Consider the following 26,179-nt stretch of genomic DNA (forward strand, 5'->3'; position numbering starts at 1 on the left):
CCTGCCCAACAGGTAGTTAAATAAACAGGCCCAGGTGAGCAAAACTGCCAGTTTGAATCCTTCTTTATTTCATTTTCTTTCCAATTAGTGGGCTTATCCAAAAAACACATGCCTAACAGCTCCTAACAGTTTGCTCATAGCCTTTTCCCAAAGTTTCTCAGTGCATCTGCAGAGCAGTCCTGACAGCATCCTTGCAGTCTTCAGTGAGGGCAGCATCTCTTGGTCTGGTGTCAGGAGACATGTCTTCTTGGTGCTAGCAGGCCTCTGCTCCTCTGCCTGTCCCCCTTCCTAACTGGAGGTCCAACTCCTGAAGCTGCTTGAGGAAGCCGGAGTTGGGGCAGATCCCTCTGTGTGAGCGCACAGTCCGAATTGCGTCGGCGAGGGACATGTCTTCACAGATCATCAGGAAAGCGAGGACAAGAGTTGCAGATCGACTGACTCCCATTGCACAGTGAACCAGTACTTTGCCTGGAAAAAGGAGAGAGAGATGCAATTACGCCAGCAGGCCAAATGGTGGGGGTTATTGTGTTGGAGCAGAGATGGGAGCTGATCCTGGGGATGGGCAGGCAGGTATGCACAGCCTTGCAGAGCAGCCCTCCTGCAGTGCTGGTGGGGGAACATGGGGCTTTTGGTGGCTGGGGACAGAAAATTCGTTATTGTGTTCCAGGATCTGTGGTTGCTTGCTTGAGTTTAACTGTCAGCCTGACAGCATACCCTTATCCCTCCTATACAGCCTGCCATCCACTGTGTCCCTGCTTGCTCATGTGTGGTTTTGGGAGTGATGTACTCGCTGGCAAAGCTTCAAGTGTTCATGCTTGAAGGCCATGCTGTGGGAAGCAGCCTTGGCAGGTTATGTACTACCACAGGGCCTGGAAACTTGGGCTTTCCAAAGTGCAATGCTCAGGAGTGCTCACTGCTGTTAGAAGAACAGTCCTGGTTTTCTACGAGCTCTTTTTTTTATTTTGCTTAGGGTAGTAATGCTTTCTGAGGGTTCTGACTGCTGCCCAGACTTTGTTGGAAGTGTGTGAGGAAAATGGGCATTACTGTTAAGAGCAGCTCCTGTTTGTACGTGCCGTTTGCACCAGCTCACTTATATTTTTTTATTTCTGTAGCCTACTCTGTACTAGTCATTATCCTTCCCTAATGCCTTTATCTTCCCCTCTTTGTTAAGTGATCAATAGAAAGACAATTTATGAAATGTTTTTAGTTTTCCAGAGATTTCCATGTGAGGTGTGCATCTTCATTAGGAGTTCATTAAGAGTAATTTTGGGAATCCTTCCCCTCTTGCTGTAAGCCAGCCTCAGAAAGCACCTTCCAGGGATCTAGAAGTATAGCTCCCTCCATCCCTCTGCTCTGCTTTTGGTTTTCCTGCTGTGATCACAAATGGAAGCAGCCTGAGAAACACAATTCTTTATTGTGACTGTTTCTCAGCTTTCTAATGTATGACTTTGACCCATGCTGGAAGGAGATGAACACTTTTTTAAATGGTCTTACTTGAACTTAATGGAAACTTTTTTCAAAAGGATTGCTCTCAGATGGAAGAATTCAGGTTTTTAGTCCTTTCCCCCTGGATGTGAACAAAGAGCTCATTCTGGAAGCTGAAAATTTGCATCTTGTAAATATTGTAAAATTCTTCAACTTTCACAAAAATGGTATAATTAGTGGGAAATTTTTGGGGAAAATTTTTCTTTGTTCTACTCAATTATAGCCATGCCTGAACATTTTCAAACTCTCTTGTCCTTTGCTGCAATGAGATCTAGTTTTTTTCACAGAGACCATGGCTCAGCAATTAGCCATTATTAAAGTAACAAGTAATTAGAATCAGATTTGAACTTCTGACCACCTAATGGACAACTCTGTCTCCCATTAAGGCAGCTGAAGAAAATGTGGTCTTTTTAGCATGAAAATTTCAGAACACTTCTTCACTGTGAATCTTAACAAGTTTGAAACAAAATATTTTCTACCTTTTCTAAATTTTAATTTTTATTGGCTGTCACATTTGTGGTCTCTCGTTCACTAATTGTATAGCTGTACACAATGCCATTTAGTGACAATACAGTTTATATCCAGAAAAAGATGAAAAATCAGTGACAAAAATCCCATGCTACTTCTTTGCTTCCGAGATGGAATAAACTATCTCAGATGCTACTTCTGTGCAAAATGTAAGGAGGGGTAGAAAGAACAGACAGCTTTTCAGGGCCAGTTCCTTGTTTTGTTTGTGCTTACAGCATCTTAAATTCTCACTCTAGGAAGTGAGACAAAAATATCCTTGTTGGATGATGAGTCTAGATCCAGACAAAAACATCAGACTGATTGCCCCCATCTCCCTGGGTGTTAATACTGAGTTCTTTGTGCACAGCTTTTAATCTTAAATCCCACTTTGTTTATGACAGAGGATTTATTTAGCAACTGTTTTAGTTCTGACTAATGATGATGGCACAGCCACATGCTCGGAGAGTGCAAGCATGTGTTGTAAAAACCTGCTCTGGCCAGCAGGTTGGGAGAAGTGTTGGATTCCACAATGTGTGTGACACAGCCACCTCTCATTATCCTGGCATGAGAAATCTGAGCACAGACCTAAAGATAGACATGTCTTCAGTAGAAATAAAGGGACAAATATAGTCTCCAAGAAAGTGGTGAAAACAGCTCTGGTGACAGCAGAGTTGGACTGGGCATCAAAACCTTTGGGGGAGGGAAGAGGGTTTTCCAGTGTAATGCCAGTTTTGCAGAATTTCTGGTTTTTGTTGTCATTCAGGTACAGCTCCATAGAATTTACTAGGATATCAATACCATTATTCAAGTTAAATTAATCTGTCTGTCAATTCCATTAACTCCATGGGAATTCTTGGAAGTGAAGTTCTGCTTTTTATGGGAATATGGAGAAATGTTTTGCACCCCTGCTAAAAGATAATACCAATTTGAATTTCCACTAGACTTCTTTTTCACTGTGCTGCACTATCATTAGCCTTCTCACTAACCTTGTAGGGTATGTATGCTGTAGTATCTTCCCCAGAGGAGGTACTTTGGACCCAAATAATCCTGGTCTGGGATTTTCAGAGGAGTGTAAAGGAGTCAGGAGCACAATTTCTGTTTGACAAATACTGCCAATAGGGCTAGTCCAAAAGATCTTTGGAAAATCTGTGTTTCAGTAGTTTGCAGTAGGCATAACTACAATGTAGTGGCAGGGACTGGGGAAATCCAGATATTCACCATAATGTGCACCCCAGATAACAGAAGCCAAGGAACAATGTGTTCTGAAAATTTTTCTTGGAATCAGAACCACTTCTTTTTTTTTTTTTCCCCTGAAAACTTCTGTGTACCAGCACTCTCCAACTAAAAAAAAAAGAATGTATGGTTTGAACTGCATCAGAAGAGGGAAAAACAAACAAGAAAAAACCAGAAAGAGATGGCCTTATGTTAGATTTAATTTCACATCACTGTATGTTTTGAAATTCAGTCTAAATTTGGCCATAAATTGGATGGGGGACAGGAGACTTGATGTTCTGAACTTAATTTTTGTCTGCAGCCTCGAACTGAAGACCAAGTTGAGCACAAGTATAGCTGTTGCCATTAAATATTGCCTGTTGTGGTTTTTTTGGAGGCACAGAAAGCAGAACAAATTCCAGGCTTCTGCTTGTACAGGCTGACTCTCTTCTGTTTTGTGTCTAACTTGAGAGGAGGCAGTGTCCAGTAAGAACACACTGAATTTTCTTCCCTGCTTCTCTGTCTTATCTGCTCTTCAGAAGCATCCTCCTATATCAGTAAATAGCTTTAGAAGATGTCTCAGTGAAAACCTGGACAAGCCTCAAGTGTTGACCTTGGACTTAATCTGCATGGCTCTCTAATACACTTGTTCCCATGAGGATGCAGGTGTATTATCTCTTTCACATGTGCAATATCTGTTCCACATTGTTAGCCTTTGTTTCACCATGCACAGAGGTTATGATAAATGCTGATACACTGACAATAAAATGACTTGTTTGTTGCAGATAAATCAGTCATGTGAAATGATTTAATTAACGTAAAATTGCTCTAATGAAAGCAGATTTGAATTTACTATGTGATTATTTGTAGCAAACAAATTGAATGTTGAACTTGAGTAAGGAAACACAAGCTTTGTTGCTATTTGGTTCTGTTGACAGGTTCAGACTCTTGTCTCTTAGCAGTAACTGCAAATGGGTTGTGACACTGAACCCCCCCATGATATACTGCATTTGACCAGTGCCTGAAACACGTCTGTACCTCATGGGCCAACTGTGCTGGGCAACTTCCTTCAGCCTCTCACGGGAGGTAGCTGAGATGTCCTGTCCCAGCACCAAGGCTCGGATTGCTGGGTGGCTCCTGGACCACAGCCTGGGAAAGCAACGTTCACAGAGGCAGTTGTGGTGCATTCCCCTGTTGTGTGGCTATAAGAAGGCCAGGCTGCAGATTGTCTGCAGCATGGAGTCCATGCTGGCATCCTCCACTTCTGCCTTCCCCACCCCCATTTGATTGAACATACAGTGCAAGGAGAAGTTGGACTGGTCCCACATTACAACCATGTTGCAACCTTCTCTCTGAGCACAAAACAGGATCCCTTAGGAATAATGGGATTATCTGAGGAGAAGTGGGGGCACTTAGCTTCTGGCATTATTAGATCTTGCAATCCTTATTTGAAATTTTGCACCACACATCTCAAACTACTTTTTGTGGAGGCAGACAATAACTGTCATCTGGCTGGGATTTGTGCAGAACAATAACACTTGGTTTTTAACAGTGGATTATGGATATTCTATCCAGCTCATGCCTGCTATAACTCTGCTAACATCAAAGGGTTTGCACTAGGGATAAAGTTTGCACATTCAACATTGTTGGCCAAATTCAAGTTGGGAAATTCAATGCTGTTGAACAGAATCAGTCATTAAAACACATAATAACTTATTGTCCTTTTGCTAATCATCATTAACAGAGCTAAATGTCCTGAACTAGCCCTTGCTTTCTTGCAGGATGGATTCAATTTGGCTTTAGACCAGACTCTAGATCTGTCACTCGCAGTGAACTCCCCAGCTGCCCTTGCTCCATTGGATCCAGCAGAAGCATTCTGCTCACCAGGAGAAGAGCTCAGCTGGGCTAATGGGCCCCAGGGGCTCTTCCCACTCCACCATGGTTTTCTCATCTCCTGTTAGGTTTTAGCCAGGTGCAGAATCCACTGTCTTTTTCTTGATTAATCCAAATATCTGTTTTGTCACAGCTGAAAATACCAAGAAACCTACAGAGAGCTTTAAATGGTGGCATGTCCCTTCTTCCCTGTCTCTGGAAGAGGTAAGAGCTGTCACCTATTGGAAAGTGGGAGGTCAGACTGATGTACATTATGCACTTGCGGCAGAGAGAGGACCCTTTTCTCCAAAGGGTTTCTCTTCTGCTTTCACAACTCCCACCATCAAGAAAGCGGCAGGAGAAGGGAGCCTAACTTTTCTTTTGGTCTACTGAAGTGGAAGAAGGGCTTTTGAGAGAGTTTGCCATTTCAGGAAGTTAATGGGTAATTTTAACCTGCCTGTTTTACACATGTTCAGAGGTCAATAAAAGGTGAAACTCTCTACCTGGGAATCTTTCTCTGAGCACAGTGTTAGTTTAATGATTTTTGTGACATACTTTCATCAAGTTCACTTTCTGTCCCTCTTCTGCTAGACTTTACCAAACCCTACTGATTTACTTTAGGTTTAGCTGCACTCCAGAAAAATGCAAATTGTACAGGTGGCCATGCAAAGGGTCAATATTGATATTCAAGTTGTTGCCCTTTGAGCTTGAGCATGAGGAAGAAGGCCAATACTTTCTTGACTCCATGTTTTTCCTTGTAGGGAAGGGGACAGATTATGCATCTGCTCACCCTTGTCTGAGCCTCCCCAAACAGCTCTGTTGCATGGGCAAAGAAACAGCTAGGCTGTGCTGAAGGAAAGGCAGCCAAGGAAGCAAGGATCATAAAATAATGCTTATATGGCATGGCTGCAATAGTAGTGCATGTATTTCCAAATCTGTACAACAGAGATGATGAAGGAAGTTGGTCGGGGTGTGATGCAACCATTGACCACTGTGACAGGAATAGCTCCCAATTAGGAACATGTGAGTGCACACTTCCATGCTTCCTTTTGTGCACCCTCTGGCATCAGGTTTTGAAGAAATTGCCTTAAAAATAAATTCCTTACATCATCAAAGACATGTTTTGTTCAGCTAAGGTAGAAATATGGGATAAATCTGTCCATGCTGTTTTCTGGACTTCTTATGTAAAGCATCAGAATTTTTTTCAAGCATGATGGGAGTAACAGTTCTTAATTCTAAGGAGTATTTGATTCATAGTTTTAAACATGTTTGTGCCTCATACAGGCTTAACTTTGACCTGTCCTCCCAGGTAACAAAAGATAATATATTTTCATTAAAGAAAAAAGAAGTTGAGTTTGCTTGTCATAGTTAAGCAGCAGTCTTAAATGACTTCTCAGACAAGCAGTAGTACCTTGTTACATCCTGAATTTAATATGAACAGGCCTCTTGTCACCTGGTATATTTTTTTTCAACATCAATGCTTATAATAAATGCTTCTTTTTTTTCTTCTTCTGAATGATGTGAGTAACAATCCCCTCCCTGTCTCATCCGTGAACGGGTCATGGGTATTTAGCTGCTAAATTTCTGTACCTTGGGAAATTATGCTTCCAGAACATCTTGTTTATATATTTTCTAAACTGTTGCACTTTCCTTAAAATGATGAATGTCAGGAACAGCTGGACAGTATATGATTAAATTTCACCTTGTCTCCATTCCCAGAACCCTGCTTCCATATGGAGTTCAGTAAAGCAATATTAAAAGCATGGGAGTAGGGATAAATATGCCTTGAGCCGTAACTTGTTCTGCATTCATAATTTTATTATTCGGGCATGCATTTTGCAAAGCACTAGTTTCGTTTGCTTTTTTGGCTACCACAACTCATCTGTTGTTTTCTGTCTTTTGTCAACTGATTTGCAAGTTTGCTCTTACACACAGATCAACAGATTTTGGATCTTACCTTTCTCTGGAGCATTGCCAATAATGGCTTCAATTGCAAATAGCGTATGCTGTAATAGAAATGGGTGCAGATCCAAGTTCCCCAAATATGTTTGTGGGTTTGAAATCCAAACACAGCCCTCAATTGCTCAAAGGCAAATATTTTTTAATGGAGTAGATCAAGCCCTCCAAAGAAGAGTAACTGCAGAGGTATCCAGCATGGAGATACATTGTTTGCAGTCACTGTGTCTCCTCTTCCTAGCTTGTATGGAGTGGATTAGATCTACTAGCTACATATGAGTAAGTTGGGTAGATAGTACTTTAGGACCCTGATTGATATTAAGGCTCACCATGATGCAAGCAAAGTTGGCTGAGTGTATAACTGTCCTCTTAATCACTTATTTTTGAGTAGTATCTGTACAGTTTTGTGGCACAGTGGAGACTTGCTTTTGTGAAGGTTTGTCCTTAATAGTAGTGATCCCCCATTAGAGCCAGGACTCTGGCATTATACCTGGTCTGTGTTTAGCAAATCCAGGGATTTTGAATTTTTTTGTATCTTCCTATTTCAAGGTTATATTTCTTCTAGCAACAGCATGACATTATACCTGGCTGGTGGTATTGCTTAAGCTCTCAGAATTGCTTTCTAGGAAGTTCTTCTCTATTCTGTGTTTGTAGGATTTGCACAGATTGTAGCATTATAGTTGAATCTTCTTACTCAAACACGATATTTGCCCTCGTCTTTTATTTTAAACCCCACCACTAATTCTAAAAGATCAAATAATGTGCCTCCTCCCAGATCAGTGTGTCCCTATAGGTAATAAAGGATACTTGTTATTTTGTCTTTTGCTGATGAGTAACACTAGGCACAGGGAGAACCCCTTTGAAAGCCTGTTCAGTGCACCCTGAAACAGGGAAACTCCCACAGGGGAATTCAAGAGGCAGGTGGGATTCTACTGGGTTTGGGTATCTCTATTCTTACTTACATATGTAGGTGGTTGGTTAATGTCAAATATCTGATAACTTGTCCTGCTTGTCTGCCATGCAGAAGATATGCAACATGCGCAGATGGTCTAGTTACCTCTTGGGGAATTCAGTGCTTCTCTGATGTACTGAGCAACTGGGTAGAAGTGAATGCTGAGATCAAAGTTTGGGTTGTCCTCTGCTTCTACTCCGTAGTAGTGCACAGGCAAGTCATTATAGAAGGTGGGTCCGGTGTTGATGCGGAATCGCCCGGCAGCGGCGTTCACCACGTGGGAGATGCCCATTCGGCTCAGCTGGGCTTTGTCACGAGCAACATACCTGGAAGAAAGATGGTGAGTTATATTTGATTGCTGCATTGCAATGTGGGGTAGAATATGCTGCTGATGCTGAGTTTGTTAAAACTGCACGAAGTTGTGGTGCCTATTTTCAGGCAGATTAATCGGGTCCAAAGCGTCCATCAAAATGCTTTGAGACAGCAGTTAAGAAACTGACTTTTAGGTTTTCCACATTTGTTTCCCAAACACCTGTTTAGGTGGTTCTTCTCAACTGATGAAAGGTGGTGGTGGAGATATTTCTGCACAAGCCAAGATCTTTCTGGTTTGCTTTCTCACCAAGTCACCTCTGCTGAGCATCCATCAATTCAGGGGACTGATGCCATCTGGCAATGCGAGGAGAAAATGAGGTTGTTCCTGTTTTACCCAGCTCTGGCATGACTGCCTGAAGTACTGATGCCATGGCTCCAGCAAACATTTGCGGTGTGGGACTCCTGTACTAAAGCAGGAGGAGAAACCAGGAGCGGGGTGTGTGTGTGTGTATTCTTTTCAGTTACTTACTTTAGTTAGGATGCCTTTTCTCTATGCTGCAGCATCCTATGCAAGTTCAACCTTGTTCAACACTTAGACTTGTGAGGAGTCCCCAAATTAGTGCCTAGCTCTCTTTCTTTTAAATAAGGAGCAGAAGATGGGGGGGGAAATAGGGTAGGGGCTAAGAGCTGCATTAGCACCTTCAACCCTTCCCTCTCTTACAGGTCTCCCACGTAGAGGTTTGGCCAGACTTCATCCACGTGCCCCGTGGGGGATGAGCGTGTGCAGAGCAGGCGCCGCAGCTCCTCCAGGGACGGTGTCCCAGCACTGCTCTGACTGCCAGGCGTCCACCTTGAGGTGCTTCTTATCTTGGGGCGCCGCAAGTCCCCGCCGCACAAGGAGTCCCAGGCCATCCTGAAAGAGGGGGAGCAGACATTCACCAGCAGCCAGAGACATTTCTGAGGACTCCCTCTCTTTCTCTCACCTTGTCAAACATGATTAAAACTTCATTATTATAATTTTTAAAGATTTTTCTTTTAATAGGAAGTGGGGAAGTTCCTACTACTCTCTGGAATTCTAGACACTACTATTGACACAGTGAAAAAGCCCAGCCCTCGATGTGCCTGCACGAGAGTTCCCCTTTCAAATGGAAAGCCGTAATGCTATGGAATATGTATTGTGTAAAGGTGTCTACTCAATGGGTAGACAACAAGGTACTAATTTGTTATGCTGAGGTTTTCCTTTAATCATATAACTAGGACTTCCTTGTATATACTTAATCTGATTTGTCTTTTAAAAGTTGCTCAGCAAACTGAGCTGAACTGAACAGAATCGGTCATGAAAAATCTTATTCACTGATTAGCTATTAATTGTCAGCTTCAATGGGAAAAACTCTGTAAGGAATATTTTGGTTCTTTCCACTGGTTGTTACCAGCCATACTTGTCCTTATGACAAATGTTTAGAAAAATCTGCATGAGTTAAAGTGATTCCAGCTGTCATTCATATGAGCATTAACCTATTTTTTAAATAAGTTGTTTCATTTGCATTCCTCTCCTCTCTGCTCCCTCCAAGAGCTATCCCCTTTCTAATCTCGAAGTAAGTACTTCAGTTACAAGGAGAAACACTTTTTTAGGCATCCCTTTATCTCTGGAATTACTCTGTTCCCATGTGGTATGTTTCTTTGAAATAGTGGTTCCTAGTGCTAACTATAGATTTGAACTGTTGGGAGGATTTTTAAAGAGGGGAATAGAAATTCTATTTTTCCCAGGATTCTGTTCTAAGAAAATTTTAGAAATATATTTTTTCTATGTTCTAAAAATTAGTCAAGTATCTGCATTACAGAGATACCACGAGGTCTGTCAATTCATGAGCCTTAAAACAGAAGCATCTATCTAGGACATGGGTGAAGTTGCAGTCAGTGGGTCAAAGTCTTGCTCTGGCACTGCCTGCTGCATGTCTTTTGCATAAATTGAGGGGCAGTTTGGGGTAGAACAGTCCAGGACAGCAAACCTGAAATCTTGCATCTTTTTCTGAAAATCTCTATCATTAACAAGTATGGACATTGACAATTTCTTTCCAAACACTTACTCTAGTGAAAAGATTTTCCTAGTTTCTCATCATCCTGTTTTCTCTAGCCCTAAGTTCAGATTTTGGTGTGTATTTTTTTCTTAAATATTTATCTTTGCATGCACAAAGATGGAACAAGAGGGTCTGAAGACTAGCATGCTTTGGGATCTCATTGCACCTTCATATTCATCCATTGCTTTGCTGAATGGAAAATGGAGTAACTAATTCCCTTATATATCCATAGGATATGGAGGAGGGAAGTGTCAGTGTCAGGCCACAGAAAGGACCCTAGAAGCCACTCTCCTGCCATGCTTGTGGGGTGATCTGCCTTGCCACCCAGTTGCCAAGAGGGGCCCTCTGTTATTTCAGTAGACCACCTTCTGCTACCTTCATGGCAGCTTTGGCCTCTTGAATACAGCAAGTTTTCACCAAGTGATGTTCCCAGGATGATCTTGTATTGTTCCAAGAGCATTACAAAGAGCTCCACTGTGGAATGTGCTCCCCTCCCAAATGTGCATATCTCCTCCAGTGTCAGCTTTTACTGTGAAAACAAAAGCAGATGTTTTTGCCCATTTTGGATGGTTTTATGCAAGAGGAGGCATGGAGGAATTCCTGTACTGGAACAGGCATTTCCCACTGATTTTGATAGCTTCTTTGACACTGGTCACCCTAGTGCCCCCTGTGCCAAGTCTGCCTGGCTCCTGCTGGTGATCTTGGACACCAGTGTGACGTCTCTGATCCCACACAGGAGGTCTGCAGCAGAAATGGGACTTGCATTTCCTGTGCCCTAACCACAGGGCGATCTGCCAGTTCAATAAGTACTTTCAAGAATAACAGCCTCCTCCAATCCTTCCCACCTCATAATATCTGCAGCAAATGTTACCCTTTTTTGATGTACCTCATTCCTTGCAGTGTATCTAATGACCACTCTAGGGCACTACTCACTCCCTGTGAAGTTACTTTAAACTGCCTTAAACTCTTTTGGGTGCTGCCTGTTATCCCTTCCCCTTGTCCTCTCCACTGTATAAATATTTTGATTTTCCTATTACCTAACCTTAGAGGACTGAAGGCTGCTGTCAACCTTGCTTTCCTAAGCCTCATGGGAGTGGAGAATTGCAGGGTACTCCCCAGAAGTCCTGGTGATGTTGTGACATTCAGGTTGCTGCTAAGACAGGGAGGGACACCCAGCAACTCACTAGCACAGCCCTTCTGGGAGCTGGGCTTTCTAGGTCCATAACTCCAGCTGTTAAAAGGCTGGGTGGAAAACTCTGATGTATAAGTGCGCCTTAGGAAAAGTGCTCCTTTTTTTTGTTTGGTTGGTTTTGGGTTTTTTGTGGGGATTTTTTTGTTTGGTTGGTTGGTTTGTTGGTTTGGGTTTTTTGGTGTGTGGGGTTTTTGTTGGGATTTTGTTGTTGTTGTTTGTTTGTTGTTTTTGTTGTTTTTGTTTTTGTTTAAGTTGTCTTTCTAGAAGGGAACAAAACTACATAGGCTAGGAAAGAGGAGGTGTCCTGTGTGCTACATGGATATTGAAAGCTGTGGAATAATGTTCTTTATAAGATGGGTGTGCTTCTTCAGAAATACTAAGATGACTTTCAGCTTGTGCTCATATGGATATTGTATTATAGCTAAGGAATCTACTCCTGTTGAATCACAGATGTGAAGTGCTGATGCTGTGTACAAAACTTATTTCATCTTCATTCTGGTCACATTTTTTCAACTGGAGAACAGCATCAGTTCATGTAAACTCTATGTCCAATAAAAAGGAAGAACTGGAGTTCAAATTTCAAATGTGAAATAACTGGAACTAACAGGCTGTGAATGATTCAAAAGCAGAGAATTCTCTGTAGGACTATTCAACTAATATATTGAATAATGAATACACTGAAAAAATAATAGCTTTCCATAGAAAATTCACAGACAGGAAAACAAGGCAATTTTTTTTTCTGAATAAATGACTGCTCAGTTCTAGCATCAGTCTAACATTTTAACTCACTAAATTTATACATGCAAGTGTCATTACTGAAATGCACATATTTAAAGAAAGCAATGCTGTGATTAAAATTTTGTGTAATGTTTTATAAGGAACATGAATAGATTAAAACAAATTAGTGTGAAAGGAAAATGATTATATGTAATAATGTGGTGGTTGTTCATTTTAAAAATATGTTTTTAATGATTCTCAGCTCAATTCCTCTATATGGATTTTCTGTAGTGGATCTGTTTCTGTGATGTGTGTTGTATGAATGAGTAATACAGTTTTAAAATACTTGTTTCTGAATGATGATGATATGAAATATTCCTGATCTTTGCCCTACTGGAGTTGTATTACAGTAATTAGTCAATCACATAGAAGAAATCTGACCATTACATTTATATTAATTCTGAATTGGTTTGTACTGCGACTGTAATTGTATCTGAACTATGTAATAGAATTTCCTTAATTATGACTAGCAGGAGAATTGTAATGAAAGGGGCCTATTGCAGAGCAGAAGGTCATTCTGATGATCTAGAGTGACCTAGAGCATGACACAGGCTGTATGTGCCACCATCCATGCCTGCACCTGTAGCCACCTTCCTGGACTGGTGTGCCCTGGTGGCTTTGCTGCAGTTGGGCTATGAGAGCAGCCAGGTCAATGGTTCCTTATATATCCCAGGAAGAAAGCAAAGTGCTCCTGTGAGAGGTCCCAGGTAATATCTCCTTCCTGACTGTTTAGGCTCTTCCCAGCAGTGAGTGCCCCTGTGGACTGCATTATACTGTGCATGCTTTGGTTGGTTTTCAGTTAATTCAGTGACTACAGCTTTGTCTGTGACATAATTAGTGCTATCCAGTGCCATGCTGAGGAGAGGACCTTTAGAGTCAGGTATCCCACGGCAGATGTCTCAGTCCTTGCACACACAGACCACTTTTTATCCAATTTCTCCAGGTCCATAATATTTAATTAAATAAGAACAAAATCAAAAGTTAGTGTAATCTGACAATTTGACATTATGTTGGTACGAGATCAAGCTGAGAGGATGGTATGAAGGCTGAGATGAAACAGGACAAAACCCTGCAGCATGATGATCTGGAAAGTCAGGAGAAAAAAAAACAACTCTTGTGTCTAGGATATTTACTAGAAAGCCTTTACATCCTCTGCTTTTCCTTGTGTTTTCCAATGCCAAGATAAAGGAGGGATCTGAGTATGAGAATATATAATATAGATGTCAATGCTGTCATTTCAATCAGGTACCAAATATTTTAATGATCCCAGGGCCTGTGTTGGCTTTTCTGTATGGGTAGAACATAGCCATTTTCCTCTAACATTAGTAAAATTATTTCTGAATCTTTAAATCATGGGAACAAAGTACTCTACATCCTGTGTTTTCTCAAGCTGGTATGTACTGTAACCTCGTTATCCTCGTGAAGATATCAGGCTCACTACACTTCAAATAGGCTGATTTATGGTGGCAAAAGACCAGGCTGAAGCCCAGGGCTTGGCCGAGTAGGTCATGTCAAGTTCATTCCTATTGTGTATTCAAAAGTCATAAACATTTCTCAGAAAGCCTGTCCCTTGGAAAGATTCCTCCAAGATAACATATGTTTGAGAGGGGGTTTTGTGTTGCTACACTGCCACACAAATGACAAGTATTACTGTCATCATTCTTTCTTCTTTAGTGTTTAACCCGATAGTCTCGCTGGAGTCACAATTTGTCAGTTGCTGGGAGCACCAGGAGACGTGGATGGTATGAATCAAACACAGCGAGGACTGAGGTAGGGCTGGCTGCACTTGAATGCTGAGATAGAGGCAGCTTCTACAGAGGCACAAGGTATTTGAGTAGCCAACTGTTTGTAAGAAAATCTTGCCAGCAGCTAGAGGATGTAATCTGAACAGCACTTCCAAATTTAGTAGAGGCTTCCAGACCCTCAACTGTCACCCACATGGTGTGGCTTGGCAAAATCCATTAGGTGGACTTGCTCTCCACAGACCACGCAGAGCCTATGTTGAGGAGCAGACTAACTAAATCTCTGTACTGGACAGCTTTGAGCAGCACAAGGAAGGGGAAAACATCTGATTGGGGTTTTTTCCCCCCTCAGTATTGTGTTGGTGCAAATTTTCTGTCCTGACTTTAGAGATTATAATGCCTCCCCTCTGTCGAGTTTTCCTCTGTGTGGCATCCAGGGAAAACAGCAGCTACATTTTTGATGCAAAGCACTATTCAAATGTAAGGAAGAAATTAATCAACCCGTCCTGGTTCTCAAATATGCTGAGTTTACCACAGTTTCCACTGATGTTATGGGTTGCCAGGCCTCAGAAGCCTCAAAAATGTCTAATTTTTTCATAGCAAGTCTGTGGGCCAGGCAGCAGGGCTCAGACCTGATGGTCTTGACTGTTTCAGGATGTGCATTAGCATGCAGGCCCTGAGGCAGGGTGGCCTTAGAAGGTTTTGCTGTAGCTGTGGTATAAAATATTCTCTTGTCATCATCTGATTAGTACATTTGTATTTACCAATCATGTGTGCAGTTCCTGACTGGCCAGACAGAGGCAGCCATCCTTTGATGTGCAGCAGTGTTGTACCAAGTGTGCAAAAGCTGATCACCTGCTGATTTTGCTAATTTTTCTGGGTCTTGAATGTGTATTTATTTTATTCTTTAGCTGTGGGAAATCATCTCTGTAGAGTTATTGCCCACACTGCAGCTTTGAGTGGATAAGAGAAGTGAACAATATGAGCAGCAAAATAAATTTTCCCTGACCCACCCCTTCCTCACAAAATGCAAAACCAAGGGTTTTTTGGACATAGTTCCATTTTTGTAATATAAGTGGGATCCCAACCATGTTTATGAGTCAGACCAGAGGCTTGGACAGAGTCTATACAAGGCAGAGGCAGGCACCTGGAGTATGCTTTACAGAAACCATGGCTGATAGGTAGCACCACCAGAAGGATTGCAGAGGTTCATCCACCCCAAGCTTTTCTGTGCCTTCTTCACCACTGAAGCTTGGGTATATTTTGTTGCTGAATTGGATTTTTTATTTACTAGTTACAAATTTTACATGCCATTTTAATGGTGTGCATTGTAACTATTTAAAGCTGAGCATTAAACAGGCCCAGACGTTGTTAACAATCTGCATGTTACGATATATTTTTTTTTGGTAACCGCTTGTTATAGCATCAGCTATTAAGAATTTATTACTGGTGCATTTTAGGTGGTGCTTTACAGTCATTTAATTACAGCCATCTAACAATCATTACATAAATATGCATTGAGAGCAAGAACTCCAATGTAAGGTGACCAAAAAAGCTTTTACCTGCCAAGACTGGAGTTCGGGCCCTCAGGTGGCAATGATGTCACCAGCATATGCAGGGAAACACAAATGTTTAAGGCTGTACAGGGAACCATGTTCCTCCCCACACTAGGTGTTCATGAAGTCATCAGCTGGAGCAGGAGCACTGTAGAGCTCCAAGGACCTGAACTTGGCTCTTGGCAAGCAAGCAAAGGAAAATTGGTTCCCCTCCAGCCCTAGTCCCAGCAAATGTGCAAGGCTTTTAGTTGTTAGCACAGAAGTTCAGCTGCAAAATTGGGCCCTCTGGAGCCCATTTGCTCTAGCTGCCACGTGCATCCTTACACCCATTAACCCAACCTGATCTAGTAGACAATCAGACACACTTCGTATGACCCAAAGACAGTAGCTGGTCTGAAATGCATCTACCACACCTCCCTGCTATTTGTGACTGCAACAGTATGCCCATGTTTTGCAGTCTCTCTAGCTCCCCATCAGGCTACCGCTCCTAGATCAAACTTTGTTGTTGTGTCTTCCACTGCAATGGACTTCAGCCACCAGACTTCACCAGTTGTCAGTCTGACAGTCTTTAACTCCTTCCTCCATTCAGTACTGACATTTTTCACTCCTTCTTGAGAAAACAAAATTCATAATCTACAGCACTGTAGCACTAAACGGCTCTTAGACACGCTATATTCATGAAACACTGTTGCTATCCCTATGGTTGCCCTTGAAGACAAGCTTCCCTAAAATTTAGTTCTTCTGTGTTAACGTTGGCTCTTCTCCTGGCCACAAGGACTGTTGCATCACTGTATGTCTCTTGCCTCCAGCAATAACTTGTTAGAGGTGAAGGCCTGTATCCTCTGAATAGGCAAACTCTGTTTTTCCTTTTAGAAGCACCCTCAGAAGCTTACTGAAAAAACTGAAGGATAAAACATTTCTAAAAGACAGGCTGGCAAGCTGATGCAGGTTGCTCTAAATCAGGAGCAACATGTGCCACTTTTATTTCCTCTTGGAGCTGCCAGTCAGAACCAGCTGGGTTGTCTGGCTGACACTGGTTTTTTGGTACATCCACTCCAAAGCCCTCACCCTCCCCGAACAACATGAATCCTAGTTGCTTTTTCATTACCTGTAGCAATGCTTTACCTGTATTTGCAGCCTGTGGTTGCAGAGAGCGTGTGTTGCTCTCATTACTCAATGATGTTAGTACAGCATGGCTCTGCGGAGAGGTACAACCTTGAATTTATTCACAGATGGCCTGAAATGTGCTGAGTCTGTTTCTCTGAAGCAGATCTGGTGACTGGAGGCTCACCTTTGTGGTGACGCATTTCAGCTTCAGCACTGTCGCCGTGTGAGAGACAGAGCCTGTACACTCCATGGCACATTCTTTGCTCCCTCTTCATGACTGTTTGGGGTGAAACTATGACTGCCAAGCAGCCCTACTACTACACTCTTGTATATACAGTCTGCTTTATAAGGGGTGACATCTCACTTCTAATTGAACACAACATGTGAAAGCCAGTTATTGGGTATGCTGCATCAAGCTTCATGAAAGAAGGACAAAGTGTCACTTGGATGTTGCTTCCAGTCTCTCAGCCATAGTTTTACTCTTCAGGTTAACTCCATATTGCATACCTTTAATCTAGACTCATCTAATTTTCCCAAGTTGCTCCTAAATGTTTGTTTCTTGCTTTGGCAATGTTCAGAGGCCAAGGATTTCCTGTGCTGTGCCTTGCTCAGCCCCTCAGTTGGAATCCAGTCCCTTAGGTTGGTGTCCTGTGGCCCAACAGAGTTTAGCAGCCCACATCTGAAGGTGAATGAGGCTGCTGTTAACAATAACTAATATAGCACTGTCCTCCAGCCCAGAACTGAAAACATCAGGCTTCAGAATTCAAAGAATCCCATTACAAATGAATGGTTTCTGCCCCAAGGATCTAACCAAAAGGATGGCACAATGCAAAGCGCTTCTCCCCTGTGACTAGCTCTGGTATGTTTTTCTATCTCAAAAACAATATATTGCCTTTTTTTTTTTATTCTGTTCTGTTTGGGGGCATTGAAAGTTTCACTGCTCTTTGTTCTTGTCCTGTGGTCTCTACCAGCACCACAGACATAGCTCTATGCTACCCAACTTACAAGAGACTGCAGACACTTACCCCTACACTGGCATAGCAGGAGGGTTGAATAACATGCTAGGAAGGAAGATGGGAAACAGCAGGAGGTAGGTGGCCAAGGTTCCCTGGTGTTTCTTGAGCACTGGGATGCCTTTCATGGTTGTTATCACAGCGAGCTTGTGAGGAACAGTGCTGTTCCTACTGCACAGGTGGAGATGGTAAAGTTAAGCGGGATGATTTTTCTATATCTCTCCACAAGTCTGAGCTGGGAGGCAGCCCAGGGACAGAGTGCTGCCAAACATTGGTAGTGATAGCTGAACCTGGGTAAGAAGTCACCCTCGGGCTTAATATGGGTCAAAATCTTTCCCTTGCCTCTTATGAGCAAAAAGCAGCTTACAATATGAGGTGAGTCACAGTCAAGGTTGGACTTCCATGCTAGGGGACGAGGTTTTCTAGGAATGCTTTGGCAGATGTTGGCTTCAGTGCTCAGAAGAAAATTCAGAACACATAAAATCGAGCCAAGGATGCAGAAACCCTTTATCTGCTTTATCTGCAGAAACCCTTATTTACTCTGCTGTGCTCCTGATACCTTTCTTTCCATGCCTGCAAAGTCCCTTTTTAGAGACATATAAAAAAAATATAGTATGATCTCTTATTAAATGCAGTGACATTATGGCTTAAAACCAACTTAAAACCCCAGCCTCTCTGATCTGATTCTTCCTAGCAATATGATAACCATGGCAGCACTTGGAGAGGTCTGGAGGGCTAGTTCCAGTAGCCTGTATTTCGCACCAGTATCTTCTGGCAGAAAGATAAACCACAGAGCTGATTGCAAGCTCCTGTGGCCCAGGTTTCTGGCTACAGAACTGGGAAGGATAAACACCTCCTTAAGCACTGCAAGACAGAAATAGAACAAGAGAAAGGAATGGCAATCCTCTCATAATGTGATGGCTAGAAGCAATCCAGCTGTTTTGTTTTATTCCCACCATGAGAACTACAGTCAGTCCCAGTGCAAGCTTGACCACCTGTCAGATCAGGTTTGTGAACTAAGTCTTATTGGAATTTGACATGCTTTTGTCTTGGAGCCTGCTGATATGATCAGTACAGATTCCTCCTATAGCAATGATACAATGTGTATGCTACCCATGCAGTCCCAGATGCCCCTCATAAATCATTAAAATACTGGCTAGTTCTAATCAGATCCTTTGAGTTATAACGTAATATACTATCTGAGAACTAAAAACAATAAATCAAGTTAGTACAGAGGTCAGACTGAGCCTGAACACAGCTGAGACTTGCTTGCTGATGTGTGTATAGTCTAAGGGATTCAACGGAAGGAGATGAAATCCCAAGTCAGCTAAGCAAATTGCTTTCTTCTCATTGTAAAATCTCACTACTAAGTTTGTGGAAGGGAAAAAAATAGGAACTCCTCATCTTCCATAGCACAGCTGATTTGAGGTCTAGAATTTCCCAGCAGTTGTGTTAGCTCTTGGGATTACAGGTATTTCTGATCATTTGTCCTTCAGGTTAACTCTTACTATTTTTCTAAAACTAACTAGCAGTTGAAAATACATGCCCCCAAATGTCACTGATCACCTGGTACAAAAACAGAACACATTTTCTTCTAGAACATAGGAACCAGTTAACCACAAACAAAAAAATTCAGATCCCATTAGAAAGCAGCTGCTATTGTTGCAATCTTCAGTCTTGCCTGGGACAAAACAGGCAGCTTTGTGAAGGGGAGGTTGCAGTGCCCAAGTGCTAGAAACCAGTAACAGTTTGTGTGCTGAGGTGCTCCTGCATAAACCAAAACAATCGATGCTTTCTTTTTTATACAGAAAAGGTTGAGGGCCACCCTTTTAAGTGTTATGTTACTCTGAGGACAACGTGGTGTGGGGTATGGCCAATCTCCATGGCCAACAAGTACTTTGGTACCTGTCAAAGAATAACACTGAAGGCTAACTTCCCTGTTCATGCTGTATCTGCATGTACTTTTTGTTCCTTACCTTATACTTAGAACAGAAATACCTAGTAATTGTTTCTTCCCTTCCAGCAAAGGCAGCCTGTGGTAGAGGATCCTGCTCTGCATGTACCCTACAGATGCTAAAGGTATGTAATTCTCAGTACTGTGTTTAATTCCTCTTATTTTGCACTTTTTCCTTAAATCTCTCTGGCCTAAACCAGGCAGAGTGTTTTTAAGGCCCATACAGCAGAGTAGCTTGGCACCTGAGTTACATCTATGGAGCTGTATTTCTGTAGTGGTCTACAGGGAAGGCTCTCAGAGGCCCCAGTTGTGGTAGCCTCCCTTCAATCACAAACATCATCAGAAAAAGACTTTGCTGTAATCCTGTGAAAGCTGATGTTATGCTGGGCACAGGCTTTGCTCTGGGGGGGTGTGAGTTCTATGAACTCTTGGGGTTCACGCTGGTGACTCTTGAGCTGAAACCTCTGGAGATGCAAACCAGTAACAGTAATGCAAACCAGTGATCCAGAAAATCACCATAAAACAGTGAACAAAGTCTCTGTGAGTCACTGGCAGTAAATAAAAGAGCTAGGAAAAACTAGGGCTGTAACTAACTGGTGGTGAACAGAGTGGAACTTGGTCTATTTGAAAGATACACCAACACCTCCAAACTGGGTGCATGTATGGGGCAAGATGGATTAATATTGTGTTTTATTTCTAATTAGACCTCAAGCAAACTTGAATTTCTTTTAAACCTGGTGGAGAAATAGTTGAAACACAGAAGGAGAAACAGTGATCAGCTTCATCAGAGATGCAGCACAGCTTGGTGCAGGAATTTAATGAAGATTTGTTAGTCAACAACAATCTCCCAATCCACTTAACGTGCCCTCCATTTAATTTGCTCTGCTATTGTAGCAAAATTGAAGCCCCAAAGTCAGACTCAGCTTTCATGGTTCTTGTAGTCTCTGCAGTGTCAGCAGGAAGCACAAACTGAAGACTTAGAGCCTGGACTTGAGCAATATATATTTCTCTTAATGAAACCCAAAGCCAGGTGAAATTTTTTGGAGAGGAAACAGGATATGGAGTCCCTTTGGGGGATGGGGGATGTTCATAACACTCAGAAATTTGGCCCGCGTTTCTAGTCTCCTCCCTTTCTACTCCACAAAGGGCTTGTAGCATTTTTAGAGAAACTTGGATCCATCATATGTTGTGAGAGAACCTGCTGGGAAATTTGGTGACTCCTGTACTCCAGGGCAGAGGAAACGTGTGTTTGTGCTTTGTGTTTTTAAGAAAGTAGGAAGATGAAATTCAAAATAAACCCAAACAGATGGGAATCTCACAGAGACAGACACTGGGAAATGTTTAGACAAGCTTTGTTCCTGGTCCTTGAGCTCAGAATTAAGCCACTAAACTGTAGAGAGACTTCAGAAAGACGATGAAATGCATTTTGGCTTCAAATACAGTTCCTCCGGAATCCAGTGAGAGTTGTGCACATGAATCTGAAGGCAGAGTATAGCCAGCAGTATGGGGAATAGATGTAATGTGAGAAACTCTCATGCTATATTATTATAGTCTGAATTGTTTCCATCATTTTGGGTTAAGTAATTCCTCACTATCCATCTCTAAAGTGCAAACAGTACAGGCTTGATGTGCCCCAGGGAAAGGAAGCAAACCAGCCTTTGAATCTTTACCCAACCTTACTGCTCATATTTTGCTTTCAGTGAATAAGTGTTCAAATCCTTTAATACTTCATTCCCATAAAAATATATTTACCAGGGGTTTTTGTGGCAGCAGTGAGGCTGTGTTTATTATTTTAGGAACACCACATGACTGGCTTTAGAGAAAAGACAAGGCAGGAGCATGGGGTGCTGCAAATCTATCAGAGAACAGCATGTTTTCCACCTGTTGAGGCAGCAACCACAATAACAGATGCACATAATAATTACCCGTACCTCAAAGGCAGCACCAAGTCCTGCACCTTCTGCTCCCCACCTAGCAGACAGCTTGGTAACAGAATTACAAAAGAGGAACACTGAGAGAGTAGGTAGTGCTTTGTGCAGAATGAAAAAGCAGCTCTTATTAAAGAGAAACCGGAAGGTGGAAGATGAGAAGGAAAGATCTGAGGCACCATGATGCTAAAAGAAGAGTGGCGCTAAGGAACTCCAGGAGCCTGCCTTATTTTTAGAGTGGCAGTCAGGATTTTGCTAATACCTTTTCCAAAGCTGCTCTCATTTCTACTCTCAACACTAGAGATAATTTCTACTGATAAATAGGTGTCCCACATGACTACTGGAGCCCATTCCTTTCCAGAGATGGATGGTCCTGCAGTGGCAAGAGGGGCACACAGGGTAATATTGGCCTCAAGTGACACCATGAATGACCATGACTATGTGCCCTGTTCCTATTCCCACCACTGCTGCCTGGCACTGGAACTGTGCTGGAGCTATGCTACCCTTTTGTTTGCAAGTGCCCTGGAGCATCTTGTGTGAGAAGACCAGGGGACAGTACAGGGAGCAGGGATGCACGGCAGGTGAAACATCTTTGGTTTTTCCTGCTTAAGTGCTGAGGCTTGTAAGGTTCTCTTTCTCCCCTTCCTTTAACTACCAAAAGGAAAGTGGTAACATTTGGCTGGGTGAGGACTTGACCTCTGGAGTGATTTGTACCATGGTAGTTCCTTGTTGCACAAAGGAACAGATACTTCCTGGCAGGGATTTATTGGGGAAATGATCTCAGGCCCCATTTAATCTTGACAGAAGAAGATGATGATGAGAAGACTATGTGCTGAGTTGGAGTTTTCCTTTGAATTCCTATGGTGTTGAAGGCAGCACTATAAATAGACACAGTATCCTTTTTACCCTGGTACAATTTTGTCTCCAGCTCCCCATACAGACAGCAAGTCTGCTGGTAGGTATTTAGAAGGAATTAATTTAACCCAGTCTTCTCTTTCTGTGCTCTTTTACTCCAAGCTTCACAATGGCTTCCATAGCCATACAAACATATTTCCTCAATAAAAATATTCTGAGGAAGACTGCTGATATTAAAAATCCCATTTCTGTCTGAAAATTCTATTTTAGTTAAAAATAATCCATAAATGCCCCAAACTATAAATAGTTGGTATTAAAAAAATCTCACTCCCCTCTCAAACTTCTTACTCTTTCATTTTGTTTCTTCCAGGTTTTGTTTTTGAACTGCACAGCATTTTATTCATAGTCTGTTTCACATTTTCTCCAGTGTCTGGAGACAATGTGGACAGTCTCCCCCTTACCAGGATCAACTTGTGAACATCAGCTGAGAAGAAGGAAACCCAGATACAGTGTTTCATGGCTATTATCTTAAAGATAGATCTGTAAGCAATTTGAATACAAGCTAGATTGGTATTTTAAAAAACAACCCATTGAATTTAAGCATCGTTTTTAGCGAGAGATCCTCAGCCTGTGATCCTGCTGGAAAGCAAACTAAAAATTTCACAAATATTAGAGTTCCTGAGTACAAGGGCAGAGACGCTGATCTGGCCTGGCTTTGCCGTGGTCTCGCTGCTGGTGGAGCTGGCGGTGGTTGTGTTCACGCTGCTCGGTGCAGGTACTGAGTTCACGGGGGTTGGTTTGTAAACAAGCGTAAAGGTACTTGCCTGGTAGCCGAAGCTCCCGCGCTGCGGTGTCTTGGATTACCTTTGTTTGAGTAATACTAGTCCAGTTTCCTCCTAACGTGCCACTTGCACAACAAATTTCTAGCCTCTCCGGGTGTTCAGTTTATTGAAGGCCTATTTTTAATTCTGTTAATTATAACCCGTACTCCCCTACCCTCTTTGGACCTGCAGGCACCAGCCGGAGCGCGGCAGCTGGCAGGCGGCGGGGGCAGAGTTTTGGAGGGGGCCGGTGGCCGGGCGGTGCCAGCGGCTGTGACCCGGCCGGGCGGTACCGGGACCGGGGGCTGCGCTCTGCCCCGACACAGGGCTTTGCCATGGGCGCTCCTCGCGGGGCAGCTGCGGTTCAGCCCCGCTGTGAGCAATGGGGGGTGTCTGGGCTTGGCCCCGGTCCGTGGTGGGGCAGCTGTGTCCGTCCCCGCGGGCGGGCTGTGCCCCAGCCCGCCGGGCCGGCGGGGCGAGACGGGGCGAGAGCGCTCCGAGCGCAGCCCCCGCACCGGCTGCCCCGCGCCCCTCGGGGCTTGACCCGAATTCGGAACAGGACGGCCGGCGCGGGGCTGAGGCCCAGGGCCGGTGGGCAGCGCCCGCCGCTCGGCACGACCCCGCCGGGACCCTCCTGAGCCGGTGTGGGTGCGGGTCCGGGAGCGGATCCCGGGTGTGGATCCCGGTGCGGGTCCGGGAGCGGATCCCGGGTGTGGATCCCGGTGCGGGTCCGGGAGCGGATCCCGGTGTGGATCCCGGTGCGGGTCCAGCAGCGGATCCCGGTGTGGATCCCGGTGCGGGTCCGGGAGCGGATCCCGGGTGTGGATCCCGGTGCGGGTCCGGGAGCGGATCCCGGTGTGGATCCCGGTGCGGGTCCAGCAGCGGATCCCGGTGTGGATCCCGGTGCGGGTCCGGGAGCGGATCCCGGGTGTGGATCCCGGGTGTGGATCCCGGTGTGGATCCCGGGTGTGGATCCCGGTGCGGGTCCGGGAGCGGATCCCGGGTGTGGATCCCGGTGTGGATCCCGGGTGTGGATCCCGGGTGTGGATCCCGGGTGTGGATCCCGGTGCGGGTCCGACGGAGGGCGCCGCCCGCGCCGGGCCGATGGCGCCACCTGGCGGCGCCGCGCGGTGCTGCGGGCCGAGGGCCCGGGATGGGATGCGGGATGTGCGCCCTTGGGAGAAAACCCGCGCGAGACATCGCGGCCTGAGAAGTTACATTCTCTGTGTTTATCATCCGAGTAAGCTGCGGGTTTCCAGTTGTACCCACTGGTATTTTAAAAGCGCGGTATCCTGTGAAATCCGTTTATTGTGCCGGTGCTCTCGTACCCCCAGCGAGAGCATCCTCAGCTCTGCCCTGTGCTCTACAGCCGAAAATGGCTGGCTGGCCTCGTTCCTGCGTCTATACAGGGAAGCATAAGACAATGTGGTTCTTGTGCTTGAGGCTGGAGGCATCTCTACAACCACTTGTTTTGTAAGTTTAAATCACTTCGTTAAATTTAATTGGTAATGGAAACATGCCTGTTTTGATTTGGGTCTGAAACATACTTTTAATTTGGCTCTTCCTGCTTGCTGTGATTTTGTTGACTTTGCAGAGCAGCCCCAGAGCTCATGAGCAGGTTTCCTTACACAGGGAACTAAAGCAAAGAAGTGCTCCAGCACTGCTCTGCTGCTGCTCAGGGTTGTCCAGCCCACAGGGTTAGTCCAAAGCAAAACCCCCTGAGATGCCCTTGCTATGAGGGTCGGGTCCTCAGTGCCAAATGTTCTGCTTTATGCTCTGACTCGTATAGTCTGTGCCACAGAGTAGATGTAGATATTGCCGAGGAGTGTTATAAAAGGTGCTGACTTGTCTCTTCTGAAGGCAGAAATCAACCTTGCAGACAACACTGGAAATGTCAAGGAATGTTTTCCCTTGTTGCTGTGCTAGTTTTGAGTAGCCAGCTCATATGGTGTGGAGTATTCATGCCTCTGCATTCTGAAGTTTGGTACTAGGAATGCAAACTGCCATCCCTGAGCTGGCTTTGTGCTGCAAATGCTTGTCCTCTGGGAACCAAAAGCCAGATGTGCTTCACATAGTTTCCAGGCAGCACTGATCCATCAGATGACAGTAGCTATTGAGTGCTCTTATGGTGGCCCAGAGACACAAAGATGAAAGCCTGATGCCTGTCAACACCTCCCTTGCCATTCCTGTGTGTCTTCAGCTTTCACTTGAGTCCACCTCACAAAAGGAAATGCCACAGAGTATGATGTTGCAATGTTAATAACCTTTTATTTTTGAGCAAGAAAATCCCAAGTTTTGTAATTTTCAACTGTCAGACAAATCTGGGATATATTGAACTTTGCACCCACTCTCACTGCCCATGCAGCTGGTTGGACCCTCAGCTGGAAACCCACCTTCTTCTTCAGAAGCATTTTCTGCAGCATTCCTGGATGATTTTTGCTATGGAAGATGAAAAATATTTGAATATCCTCTCAAAGAAACGTATTTTTGTGGAGAAAAAAACTCTGATGAATAGCCAAAGGGAAAACACTGTAGAGAGACCTGGAATAATTCCTTAGAGTGGCTTGTGTTGTTTCACAGCTGTGTTGCCTTTAAAAAACCTCTTACCCCAACTCAGGAGCTCCACCTATTGTAAAATCAAGAACTAACCAGTGCCAGATTCAAGTCTCAAAATACAAACCCTTTGAGATACGGGGAGCAAAGGGATGGGGGCTGGTTCATAAGAAAACTTCTAAGCATTACTGTAGCATAAATAATATGGCATCTTTCACCTCAAATAGCCTAACACTTCATAAAGTGATATGAGCTTCACTAGTTGCTAAAAACACAGCTATTTCTGAAGTGGAACCTGATATCTTTC

General features: G+C 43.7%; 1 protein-coding gene across 1 annotated transcript; it reads right to left on the reverse strand.

Annotated features, from left to right (window-relative positions):
- Window positions 1-45: 45 nt before the first annotated feature.
- On the reverse strand, window positions 46-23,570 carry LOC127477097 (dual specificity protein phosphatase 13-like). Its single transcript, XM_051800995.1, has 4 exons — window positions 23,323-23,570; window positions 9,018-9,209; window positions 8,090-8,310; window positions 46-468 (listed from the first exon to the last, which is right to left on the reverse strand). The coding sequence occupies exons 2-4, from the start codon at window positions 9,206-9,208 to the stop codon at window positions 254-256; spliced, it is 627 nt and encodes a 208-aa protein (XP_051656955.1). The 5' UTR covers window position 9,209; window positions 23,323-23,570; the 3' UTR covers window positions 46-253.
- Between the last annotated feature and the right edge of the window lie 2,609 nt (window positions 23,571-26,179).

This window comes from Manacus candei, unplaced genomic scaffold (genome assembly GCF_025592945.1).
Source record: "Manacus candei isolate 608988 ecotype Guabito, Panama unplaced genomic scaffold, ASM2559294v1 h1tg000050l, whole genome shotgun sequence".
NCBI lineage: Eukaryota > Metazoa > Chordata > Aves > Passeriformes > Pipridae > Manacus > Manacus candei.

Coding starts and splice junctions, on each gene's coding strand:
- LOC127477097 (XM_051800995.1), bottom strand. CDS start 9,208: ATGGCCTGGGACTCCTTGTGCGGCGGGGACTTGCGGCGCCCCAAGATA. Junction 8,311..9,017: donor AACCTCTACGTGGGAGACCT/GTAAGAGAGGGA, acceptor TCTTTCTTCCAG/GTATGTTGCTCGTGACAAAG. Junction 469..8,089: donor AGCACTGAATTCCCCAAGAG/GTAACTAGACCA, acceptor TCCTTTTTCCAG/GCAAAGTACTGGTTCACTGT.